General features: G+C 35.5%; 1 protein-coding gene across 1 annotated transcript; it reads right to left on the bottom strand.

The window, feature by feature from the left end:
* Nucleotides 1-2,218: 2,218 nt before the first annotated feature.
* Nucleotides 2,219-6,607, bottom strand: LOC107855731 (ADP,ATP carrier protein, mitochondrial). The gene is made up of 4 exons (XM_016700740.2): nt 6,372-6,607; nt 3,752-4,256; nt 3,262-3,636; nt 2,219-2,820 (listed from the first exon to the last, which is right to left on the bottom strand). The coding sequence occupies exons 2-4, from the start codon at nt 4,235-4,237 to the stop codon at nt 2,524-2,526; spliced, it is 1,158 nt and encodes a 385-aa protein (XP_016556226.1). The 5' UTR covers nt 4,238-4,256; nt 6,372-6,607; the 3' UTR covers nt 2,219-2,523.
* Nucleotides 6,608-13,193: the final 6,586 nt, after the last annotated feature.

The following is a 13,193-nucleotide window of genomic DNA, read 5'->3' on the forward strand; positions in this document are numbered from 1 at the left end:
TATTTTGATTTGTTATTTTGTATTTTAATTACTTTTGTACTGGTGACAATTGAATCTTGAGATTTTGGGTTGTATTGTTCCATCTTCATTTGAGGATGTCTTTGAGTTATTATTGGTTGTTCGTTATGATATTCTATTGTTGCCTTTACTTTGCATTAATTGTGTTTGTTGAATTTGGCTTGCCTATCATAATTGAATTGGGGGGTGTCATTACAATCTTTGTGATTTTTGTGTCCTGACAAGTCATCTGCACACTTGCCATGATTTTATTGGCTCATTAATTTAATTTAGATTGTCACACCATTGGACACGTGACATGTTTTCAGTGGCTCATCTATTTGATTTGAATTTCCACATCATTTAATATATCATGATTTTAGTAATTTATTTATTTGAAATGGATTGTCACCTCACATGACACATGACATGAGTCTTGACCATGGAGTAATAGCGATTTGATCCTTGGACTAATAAAAATGAGCTCATAATTTACAGTTCAATTAATTAGATTAGTTCAATGAATTTAGATGATTAACGCAATTATATTAGCCACGTTATTTTCGCTATTTTCTTGAATTTAATTTAGTCAAATTTATTTGTGGATTTAAATCCAATAAAATTTTAACATTTACAAATTTGCTTGCAATAAATTTTAAAATGATAGAAAATAAATTACAATTACAAATAAAATATGATGAAATATATTTATATTGATAAATATTGTAAGTATAATTATATTGCTTCTTTGATTCGTCTTTGATTTTTCTCCGTGATTTGAGGATCGTTAATAGTGTATTTCTCGAATGTAGGATGATTTGGACCTCCATTTGATGTATTTGATCGATAGGAATATCCGGTGACGATATTGATAAAGGCAGTATTTGATGTTTTAATCTCTTTGTGGATATGCCAAATGTTGATGGATTTTTGAGATGTCTTTTTAAGAAAATATATTACCCTTTAAACGGACGTGATTTAAGATTTTAGGGTAGAGTAGTCCCAAGGTAGGTTTAGGATAAAGTAGCCTCCAAGAACTTTAGCAGAAATTGCATTCGTCTTCTTGTACAATTTCATATAATTTAGACGTTTACAAATGCCTCTACCTCATGATTTGTCGGAGTGTAGACTTGATGATACTCAAAGATGAAATTTGAAGTACCCATAAAAATAGAGCCTCCATCTTTGTTGTTTTGTAGCTCCACTGTAGATGTGATTTATGAGAGAAGTGACGAAGGACAAATTTGATTCCACTAGGATGTGCCAAATTATTTGCATCAAATTTTAAAGTTACAAAAAAATAAATTGCAATCACAAATAAATACAAAGAAACATAATTTAATGTGAACCAGTATGAGTTCTGTTTGTTCCATTGATTATTTTCTCTTGATTATCTCCATAATTGGAGAGCCCATTTGAATGTATTTCTCGAACGTAGAAAGATTTGAACTTTCTTGTGACAAATTTGATCGGAACATTAGGCACAACTTTGGCAAAGACAGTATATGACACCTCAATCTCTATGAATACCCAAAATATATGGGATATTTGAGATGCCTATTCAGAAGAATATATTACCCATGAGTTAGGACTTAGGCTAGATATTTGAGATGCCTATTTAGAAGAATATATTACCCATGAGTTAGGATTTAGGCTAGAGTAGCCTCCAAAAACCTTTATTTGATCCACAAAATTTCTGTCTACAACTTCATTTACAAAGTTCATATTCATCAAGGTAAACTCACCGAGGTGATTGAACTTACATGAAAGTGTTGGCCTATTCTCAGAACGAGATCAAAAACATTTTCCCTCTCCAACTTCCGCCATTTCAGAGGCGCTCATATAATGCATTAGGTGCGGGTTCATCTTAATCCAATTTTTTGGATTATACTTTATTTACGTGTTTAAAATCTACTAAAGTAGTATAAACATACATTCAAAACCAATAAATTAAATGGATTGTGATGGAATCTCAAACTCAAACCAATAAAATATTTTGGGTACCATCTGAAAATTGGACCTGTGGCGGGCCAAACGCTACTGCCCAGTAGCCTCTAGACTTCACTTTGAGGGCAATCCGTCCCCTTTGCAGGCTCAAGCTATCTAGAATTTAAAAGGATATTGCACCACAGAAGTAGAGAATTGCTTGAAAGACAAACAGAGCTTTGAATACATTGCCATATGCAAAACAAGGACAAATATGAAAAAACGCCAGTAAGTATTTATCCATCAGAAAAAACATATCTGAATTTAATTCAATCAAAATTGATAATGAGAATCTCGGCTGTGAAAAAGGTCTGCATGACAAAACACCCTTAAACAAGGGAATGATTAATTTTTTTGAAACAGGTAACTCCTTAAACAAGGGAACGATTAATTGCAGGTTCAAAGTTCTAACCCGCTCTAAATTTTAAAATTATTCCAAAAGGGGCAGGGAGAAAACGTAAAACATTTACCCCAAATGGAACTTCAGTAATGATTTTCATCACCATAATCTAATTCTAAAAGGATGTTGTTAAGGTTTGATTAGGCACCACCAGAGCCATATTTCTTTCCAAACACGATCACCTGAAGCTTGTCATAACCTGCCAACACACCAGCACCAGCAACAGCACGGAGGATGTTAGCACCAGCACCCTTGAACAGAGATTTGGCGCCCTCATTCTTAAGGATCTGGGAGAATGCATCAAACGAACTCTTATATTTGACTGCCTCACCAGATGTCATCATCATTCTTCTTCTAACTGTGTCAATAGGGTAAGAGGCAAGACCAGCACCATTGGTAATAAGCCATCCAAGAGCAAAACTAGCAAAGAAACTATCCTGTAAACATAAGAGATTTATATAATGTCAATATCTCCTTATATAATGAAGTCATATACCAACCATAACATCCTAAGTAACAGATAGAACTTCCAAGTAATGTAAGCATCTGAACAAAACTGCCAACATATGATATCATCACAAAACACTCCCTTTGTTCACTTTTGGTTGTCTACAATGGACGTAAACACTCCTAAAGAAATAATAAATGAAGTGCATATATCACTATAACACTCCCTTTGAATAGTGTAGTCTCCATAGACATGGGGAATGAGTAATTAATAGTAAGGGTTAAACAGGAAGAAATTGTTATTTTTCTTGATATGTTAAAACTGGACAAGTGAGTGAGAATTTATTTTAGTATATAATGGACAGGTAAGCATGAACCGAGGAAGTAAGCAAACTAGCAACGAGAAAATACCAAACGAAAGAATCACTAACCTGCATGCTTCCAGTCAACAGCACTGGCTTCAAGGAGTCGTACATTCCAAAGTACAAACCACGGTAGACAATGATACCAACACATGAAATGTTGAACCCACGGTACAAGCCAGCAATTCCATCAGACTGAAGAGTCTTCCTGTAGACATCGATCAATCCATTGAATTGTCTGCCACCACCTCCTTTCTTTGCAGCCTTGGCATCATTGGCAAGACGAGTACGAGCATAGTCAAGGGAGTAAACAAAGAGCAAAGAGGAAGCACCAGCAGCACCACCAGATGCAAGGTTGCCTGCAAACCACTTCCAGTAGCCATCATGGTCCTTCTTGAAGTTGAAGAGTCTCTTGAAGTAGTCCTTAAACGCAAAGTTCAAGGCCTGTGGAACACAATATCAGCCAGCATTCCATATTTCCAATAATCAACAGAACAACCAGCACCCATATATCTTCATATACATAAATTGCAGTATCAAATGTAAGTAAATGGTATACCTGCGTTGGGAAGTAACGGATGACATTTGCAGTGTTTCCTCTCCACAAAGAAGCAAACCCTTCATCCTTAATTGTCCTCCCAAAACAATCCCCAATTCCCTTGTATGGTTCTGAGAGTCTACCAGCTTTAATCATCTCATCTTGGTTTTGGATCAAAAGTTTCACACGTTCAATAGGGGCAGCAGCAGTCTTTGACACAGCAGCAGAAACACCACCCATGAGGAAGTCGGTGGCAAATGCTGCAAATCCTTTCTCTTGGGGAGCTTGTACAAAAACTGGTGAAGCATTTGCAGCAATCAATGAAAGATCCTGTGTGGCTTGGCATGTCTGTAGTCCAGAGTAATTGCCATATGCAAAACGCCTCTGGTAGAGAGCAGGCCTTTGAATGCCCCCATAGCGAGCATGGACATCCTGGGAAAAACTGGAGCTCAGATGCATCTGGTTAGCTACCTTCTGAAAAACAGTTGGGTGCTGGTTATCTGCCATCGCAACCTAGAATAAACTCCTGCAAGGATGAAAAATCGACTTAGGTCTCTATGCGTAACCTCAATAATTCTTTTATAAAGATTCATAACCGAGAATTTTAAATTCCATCTTAACCACCAAAAGACATGAAAGCCACTAACCAAATACCCAGATGAATTCCGCTAACTTTTGTTCCCATTACTCACCTTGGAAACTCAAGGGAAACAACATTCACTAAACAATGTATAGCAACAAAAAAAATTATTACATATATCAAGACGACCTAATTTCTTTCATTTCCACATGTTTGACATGGAACAATTTCCTTTGAACTAAATTACCATCTTTCTTGATTCTCAATAGCAATCAGCCAAGTAAATCTATGATCGTTTGAATTACTATTAAGGAAAATTTAACAACGAATTCATTTGAAAATGAGAAGATGAAGGCAATTTATCATTAGACACACTCTTCAAAAGACCACTAGTCATTACTCCCTCCATACCAATTTATATAACACTTAATCAATTCTAGTACATCCAAATAAAACTTTCAAGAATCCAAATTCATTCAGCTATCTAAATGTTATATTTTGAATCAATGTTCTACAAAATTAGCTTTTCAAATAAATAATTAAATAAATATAAAGAACATCTTAACTTTCTATCCACTCAAATAATTTCATATAAAATGAGACAGAGAAAATAGCTTTTCTTTTACAGTAAAAGAACAGATGCTTCATCTTTACAGCAGCAAATGATGTAGGTCATGAATCCACAGTGCACAGTGACTAGCCCAACCCATACAAAAATGTTAGTAGTAAAGCTCGTTTCCAGGTAGAGTAATGAATGATAACCACAGTTATTAAATGATTTGATCAAATCTACATATTTCTGAACTTGTCAGTAAAATGCATAAACCAGAAATCACAAGTCTGACAACATAACTTGTAAACACAAATCCCAAATCATTTAGTCAATATACAATCTTACGGACTAGGGCCAGTTTGGGTCGCTAGTGTAGGGAATTACTTGGTGGGGGTTTTATGCCTGTTATGATTCCGTGTTCCATGTTTTATTACGAATCTGTGTGCTTTTCTCTGTTTTATATTACTTATGGGTGCCGTATTTATGATATGTAATCCTGTGCTGTGCTTTACTATGTGTTTGTGTGGTAACTCGTGCCTTGAGCCGGGGGTCTATCGGAAACAGCCTTTCTACTTCTTTAGAGGTAGAGGTATGGACTGCGTACATCTTACCCCCCCAGACCCCACTAGGTGGGAATACACTGGGTTTGTTGTTGTTACAATCTTAAAAAAGAATAGTTAAAGTATGATGTACTCGTGGAAAACAGCTGAACATCTTGACACAAAATGTATACAGTAGGCTTAAGGGTCAAACAAATGCCAAAACTCATTTTCTTAGTTTGATCGAATGAACCTACCTCTTGTACACTATGTTGCTCAAACTCTTCAAAATGTAGATGGATGCATGTCGGATCATCAAAATAGTGTATCTCTTAAGGATCAGCACAGGTGCAGCAACATTTATGGAGATTTCGAGCAACTCAATTGTACATACATATTCTTAACTACAAAACAAAGATACCAGCCTACTCTAAGCGTTGACCAGATCTACAGGGTGTGTACAATTTTTCAATAACAATCAAAACCAAAGCTACTTCTCTTTCTTTATCAAAAGTTCATAACTATAGTATATACTTCAATAACTGAATTCTACATTTTAAAACAGACAACATAATCATAAATTACATAAAACAAATGAACCAAAAACCACAGTACTCGTTGACCAGATCTACGCAGACATCGATAAAACAATGTCACCTAATACAAAAACACGGAAACAGCGCTGTAAAAAACGAATCACATCGATAACACGATAGATCAATAGAGCTACAATCCATTTCCAATAAAACATACAGACCTATATAGAAAACTCAAAATCTTTGAAAAAAAAAAAAACTACTCAAAATACAGAAAATCGCTATATTTCACAGATCTAAGCAAGAAATAAACTACAAATAAAAAGAGAATCAAATGAATATTGAAAAGAAAACGGAACTAGTACAAAAAAAGAGTATATATGCATATCATAGAGTTTGTGTGTAATGTTGTACAGAGAGAAATGTGGGTTACCTGCGTTCAACTCGGCTTGGAAATCGATGCGGAGGAAGAGGAAATGCAGAGAAAGGAGAAGAACGAGGAGCTTAAGGAAAGAGGGTTTTAAGGGAGAAAGAGAATCGACTAAATATTGGGGTGCCAATGACCCCTATATTGCAGTCTACGGAGATATTTTTCCTAGACTTTTTTAACATATTTCCCCTGCTTCGCGGCACGTCACTTGATTGCTACTCCCAATTTTGTTACTCCCTCGTTTGACTAATTACATGACACTAATTTAACTTACATAGAGTGTAAAAAAAAGGGAGACTAAAATAGATATTTTAAAATCAATTGTTACTCCAAATGTTTATTTTATTAAAGTAATTTTATTAGTTGTGCTTTAAAATTTTACATGCAACTTTTTTTAGGTTAAATTTTTTTGATTATTAATTAAAGACAAAACAAAACATAAATAGTAATTTAGTAATAAGGATAGTATTGAAAAAATATAATAAACTTTTCCGGATTTCATAAATGGACAACTAAACTAAAATAAATATATTTAGCAAGAGGGTCAGCTATAACGAAACAGAGAAAAGAAATGTGTCATTCTTTTTTTAAATCAAATAAGAAAATGTGAGTCATATAAATTAAAATAAAGGTGATATGGAATAAGTGGAAAAAGCTTCAAAATAATCTTTACTTTAAGTTTCTTAATCATCTTTAGCTTTTGATTTGGCGTACTAATAATCCTTATTATTTGTCAATTTGGTGTACTTTTGATGTCTTTTCAAAATAATTACTAGTAGTAATTTTTTTTTTCACTTTTGATTTGGTGTATGATACCCACATTGGATTTCAACTAAATTCATATTACTAGTATTAGTTTTTTTTTTACTTTTCACTTGGTGTACGGTACCCATACTGGATCCCAACTAAATTTATGTTCGCGCCAAGAAGTCCTACATGTGAGGGTAAAACACTCTCTAATAAAGACAACTCCGTACCTAAGGAAACTCGAACCCGAGATCACTGATTAAGGATGAAGAAGTATCTACCAATTCACCACAACCCTTATTGATTATTAGTATTAGTTTTTAATGGAAAAATATTGTGATTTCATCTACGAAGAAAGTAAATAAATACTTATATTACTTCTCTTTTTTTTCTTCCAAAAAAAATATTGATATTTTATTGTAATGACTTGATTTTTGTGGATTATTCAGTTTTATGTGATGTGATCATTTTACATCTTCTCGTGGTTGCTATGTGATATTTCTGAGGTATGAGGATGTTAGGCACGGTTCACAATGCATGTTAATGTGATTTGTGTAAGTTTGTGATTTTTGCAGGTTAAAAAGGCTTTAGAGTTGACTTCGACCAGTATTTATTGTTATGTGCATCATATGGCAAAAACGAACTGCGCCAGCAAATATGGAACATCGATTTTGGGTTGGTAGTATGGATGGTGCGATTTTATGGCTTGTGATCTCATTTTGACCCTCGGTTTAAAAGGTTATGAAATTAGGTCTCAGGGGTCAATTTTATGAAATGATTTTTTTTGAAAATCTGATATCGTCATCAAGTCAAGAACATCAAATTTAGTCTAGTAGCATATCTCATTTGCACTCTCGGGATTCTAAATAAATCTCAAGGTCCCCATTGGGAACTTGGAAAAACTCCAAGTTTGTTGGTGCAACACCAACTGAGGCAGTCGCTTAAGCGACCAAAAGGCTGCGATGTGCCCCCAATCGCTTAAGTGACCCTATGGTCGCTTAAGCGGCCCTGCTGAGGTGACCTTTGTCGCTTAAGGGACTACCTGGTCTCTTAAGCGATCACAACTGGGCCTCATATAAAAATTCATTTTTTTCTTAATTTTTCACCATTGAGGCTTGGGGCTTCGGATTTTAGTGTTTTTGAGCGATTTCTTCCATTCAAGCTTAGGTAAGCTCCAAATCCCTATTTCAATCATTTTACTTCGATTCTGGTCATCTAAAGCTTGTTAAAATATAATTTCAAAAGTAGAATTTGAGGATCGGAAGGCCTAAATTAGTGTTTATTCAATTTAAACCCATTTTCACTTGGATTTTCTTCTATGGCTTTCATTAATCATGGGTAATGCATTTATGAACTAAAATTCTAATTTTACCCTTTCTTTTCAAAAACCCTTTGGGGGTCTATTTTGATCCAACTTAAAAATGAGCTATATGGGTATCATCGGCTTTTTTTTGATGCGTAGACTTTATATTTGTATGTTTTAGTTGATTTTAAGGTCGTTCGAGAGGGAAGGGCTCCATTTTGAAGGCTCTTGGATTGAGTTTTCTTCATTTGAGGTAGGTTATAACTTAACTTTTTTCAGACTAGGTTGAGTAGTTAATGACTATATAAAAGCATGTATGGGTACATGTATTAATCATGAAAATGGTGTTATTTCTATTATGTGCCCGTGGGGGGGCCTATGCTGTTTTTATCGGTTGTTTGAGACATTATTTATTATGTGTGACCATGTGGGTCCTCTATGATATTGTTGGCCTGGTGTTTATATATTTGGTTGTTTTTTTCTTGGTGGAAATTACCTAAGGTGGGTTTTATGTGGTATCAATGGCATATTACTTGCATATCTTACTCTAATGATACATAGACTATATTGAATCATGGATGGTTGGCTTATTGAGTGGATTTTAGGTGTGTTTATGTATTGGTTGGATTTGAGATTCTCATTCTAGTTTGATTGTGAGAATTACGTCCTCATATCATATAAACATTCATGAGGCATTCGTACCACTATGGAAATTCTGATTTTTTTGACGAAAATATGACACCTTTAAAACTGCTCTATTAAAGATCATATGTCGAAGAGGACTTATGAATATTGGATTGGTTGTAATATTGGTTATTGTATTTGTTGCACCCAAGTACATACACAAGTGTACGTGGTCTCATCAAGTAGTAAAATGGCCCTTTAGAAACCAAGTATCGATTCCTCAGAGACTTATTTTAACAACTATTCAATTTCAGTTCACAATCGAGATTAAATTGATGCAATGTAACCAAAAGAATTTTGAAAATTTATAAACTCAAAGTAAATTAACCAGTGCGTAAAAGTAAAGACTCTAGACAACCAAGGTATGAAAGCCCAGGTTTAAGGCACTACGAACAATCATACTACGCTATTGAACTTCATTCGTTAAACCGCTTAGCTTGGTTATTGATTCACGGGGTTGATTTTATAATCATGGTCTCTCAATCCTCTAATCACCTATCTAACTTAGCCCCACAACTACATCATTGAGCGGGAATGTGAAAACTGATGTTTAGGTGTATTTATGCATTCTAACGTTGCTATTTTAGCCATTTTAGACTTATTTTGAGGATGATTCGTATGCTATATGTGTTGATAATGATATAAATGTGCATCTAAGTGTCCAAGTATGTACTTACAATGCTTAAAGAGGTTTTCACACAAGTTTGTAATCAATATGAGCATTTAAAGGTCAACCGAGAAAACTAGTGTTACTAGCTTGAGCTATGTGCTTGTCTAGTCTATCGCATTGGATTCTTTTGTGCTAATGAGTTTATAGGGTCATTATTGTGCATGAATATGGGAAACAACTTGTGCGTAAGGTGAAAAGTTCAATTGGATTAAGTCAAGAGTTGAAATAATAAGTTGAAGATCAATGTGAATTTGCCTAGTCTTAGCTTACTTCCTAGTCCATCGTTCTTGATATCGTGTTGTGTTGATCACTAACTCGTGGTGTATTATGGTGTAGTATATTTTTTGAGTTGATGATGATGATATATTGATGATTTAAAGGCTGAAAATTCATTAGAAACACACCACAAAAGCTTGGAGTGGACCGAAGAAAGCACAAGACCACATGAGGAGAATAGGATGCTTGGGAGAGTGTCTCCGCGATGGCATGTTAATTGTGATGGGGTTACTTCCGCATCGCGCCAATGTTCAATTCGGCATTTGTCAACTTCCAGTAACTCACTACAATTACACTGCGTCACAAACTTATAGCGACGGCCACCCTAGCGCGACGCAATAATGATCAAAAGTGGGAAAAATATGCCCAGCTGTAAAAGAACAACGTGAAATCCGAATGCTATTTGGTTTATGACTTGTCTATTATAAATATAATGTGTTAAAACCTGTTTTGGACATCTTGGAACGGCTGGAAGCATTGAGCAGGCTACTATAACTCTATTTTAGGTTTTCATTCTTTATTTCTTTAGTTTCTTTATGGTTTTAATCATTCATACAATTTTTTGGATGTTGATTATGACTATGAGTGGCTAGAAACTCTCTTTCTAGGGTTAAAGCCGAGAACATGAATACTATTATTTTGAATTAATTTTGTTTGATTTTCTTATCATTATTGGTGGTTTGTTTATTCTTGTTTTAATTATTTTGAGGATTGATCACCCTGAGAATACATCTATTGTCACCCTTGTGATATGGGGAGAGTGAATAGGGAGATAGAATATGGGAATGAACAAAGTATAGTTCTTATTCTAATAAGGAATTTGAATTAGCATCTAGGATAGGAATGCACCTAGAAGCCTTACTTGATTTACACATAGGATGATAGCTTAAAGAACTTAATTGGACTATTGCATCCCCGCTCAAGGATGTAGTTGTAATGTTCAAGTTAGGTAAACAGTTAGAGGTCGGGAGACCATTATCATGAAATTAACCCTACGAATCAACAACCAAGATAAGTAAGTTAACGAATTAAGTTCCATAACATAGTATGATTGTTCGAAGTGCTTTAACCCTGAGCTTTCTCCTATTGATTGTCTCAAGATCATTATTTTACGCATTGTTTACTTTTCTTTAGTTTACAAATTACAAACTCTTTTTGGTTACTTAGCATCAATTGAATCTAAATTGTGAACTAAAAGCAAATAGTTGTTAGAACAAGTCTCTATGGGATCGATACTCGACTTCTTGAAGGCCATTATATTACTTGGTAGACCACGTACACTTGCGTGTGCGCTTAGACGCTGTTAAGTTTTTGGCGCCGTTGCTGGGGACTTGTAATTTGCCAACTGTTTTATTCTTAGTTTTACTTTTAGATTTATTTGGTGTTTTTATGCATGGTCTTGGTTGTGTATTTGTAGAAAATAGGTTTACAAAGTAGTAAGCTGGCAAGGGATCAGGACTTGGTTGAACCAAGCTCCAAACCTTAGCAACTTTTCCATCAACGCAGGAGAGAAACAATCTTTCTCCCCCGTATTCCTCAACTCGTAAAAGATTAAGAAAATCCTTCTTTAATGGCTAAAGATCCAGAAGCCTGCAGGACAATTAGGGAAGTGGCAATCCTACTTCCAATAAATTTGACCTCCCCATTTCAGATGCAGGACAGTTAGGGAAGTGGCAATCTCACTTCCAATAAATTTGAACTCCCCATTTCAGAAGCCGGCAGCTGGAGGCACTTGTGAGATCAAGCAGAATATGGTACAACTTCTGATTAGTAATGGATAGTTCACAGGGCTTTCACATTAAGATCCAAAGGTCCGCTTACGGAATTTCCTCTAAACCAGTAACATATTCATCCCTACTGTGGTGAATGCAGATTATGTAAGGATGACGCTATTCCCCTATTCACTGTTAGGGGAAGCAAAAAGTCATTGAATGCGGAGCCGACAAATTCAATCACATCATGGGATGACATAGATTAAAAATTCCTTATCCAGTTTTTCTTGTCTGGTAAGACTGCGAGACTTTGCAGTGAGATAGTGTGATTCAAACAGAAGCCAAACGAGAATCTTTATCATGCTTGGGAGCCTTTAAAACACTTCTTCGGGACTGTCCACAGCATCAACAGTCCAATAAGGTACTTGCTCGTACTTTTGTAGAGGCTCTTGACCTCAATACAAAAGTTTTGTTAGATTCAGTTGCAGGTGGTCAAGCTCTTGAAATGAATTATGATGAGCTATTTACTTTATTGAACCACATAACTCAAGGGAATCCCAATTGGCATTCAGACTCGAGGAGCGCTACAAAAAGAATTGCAGGTGTATTGAAGGTTGAACAATTTACTGCCATATCTGCTAAGATCTCTGCATTGCAAAATCAAATAAGCAGTTTGAAGTTAGGAGTAGCATAGCCTGCAGCCATAGTCAATATAATCCAACAAGCTGCAGGTTGGTGTGAAGTTTGCGGTAATAGTCTCCATTCAATAGCTATGTGTGCTTCAAATCCAAAATTGGTAATGTATGTGGGTAATTTTTAAAGGCCTAATTATGGTAACGCCTACAACATGAAGTGGCGCCTACAACATGAAGTGGCAGACTCAACCACCAATTCAAATATGGAAGCCCCACAACAATAGGCTCCACCAAATCAGTCAACTAGCAATGTGGAGGAGATGATAAAACAACTCTTAGCTGGTCAAGTACAAATGGCTACGGATATGAAAAGTTAACAGGAAGAATTAAATAATCAGCAAGTGGCCACAAAAAGCTTAGAGTTGCAATTGGGGCAGTTACAACAGACACTGAATACCTGGCCTCAAGGTGGTTTGCCAGCAGATACAAAAAATCCAAAACAAGAAATGGCAATCACTTTGAGGAGTGGTAAAGAACTCAATGAAGAACCTCCAAAAGCAACTAAGGAGGTAGTTGCACATTTGACTCTCCCACAGGTATTCGAAAAAAGTTGCTGAAAATTTGAGAAAGTCTGAGTACTCAAAAGAAAAAATTACTGCAGAGGTGGAGAAGCAGATGCCTCAACTTCTTTCCCCACACAAGCACAGAAAAGTAAAGGACGATGCCTATTTTACGAAGTTCTTTGACACGTTCAGAGAGCTTCACATTAACTTACCTTTGTCAGATATTTTATAGGAT

Source organism: Capsicum annuum, chromosome 1 (assembly GCF_002878395.1).
Source record: "Capsicum annuum cultivar UCD-10X-F1 chromosome 1, UCD10Xv1.1, whole genome shotgun sequence".
Classification (NCBI taxonomy): domain Eukaryota; kingdom Viridiplantae; phylum Streptophyta; class Magnoliopsida; order Solanales; family Solanaceae; genus Capsicum; species Capsicum annuum.

Bases quoted from the DNA above. Each gene is read 5' to 3' on its own strand.
- LOC107855731 (XM_016700740.2), bottom strand. From the start codon at position 4,237: ATGGCAGATAACCAGCACCCAACTGTTTTTCAGAAGGTAGCTAACCAG. The intron at 3,637-3,751 runs GTATACCATTTA...TGTGTTCCACAG, and splicing joins TCCGTTACTTCCCAACGCAG to GCCTTGAACTTTGCGTTTAA. The intron at 2,821-3,261 runs GTTAGTGATTCT...TTATGTTTACAG, and splicing joins TGTTGACTGGAAGCATGCAG to GATAGTTTCTTTGCTAGTTT.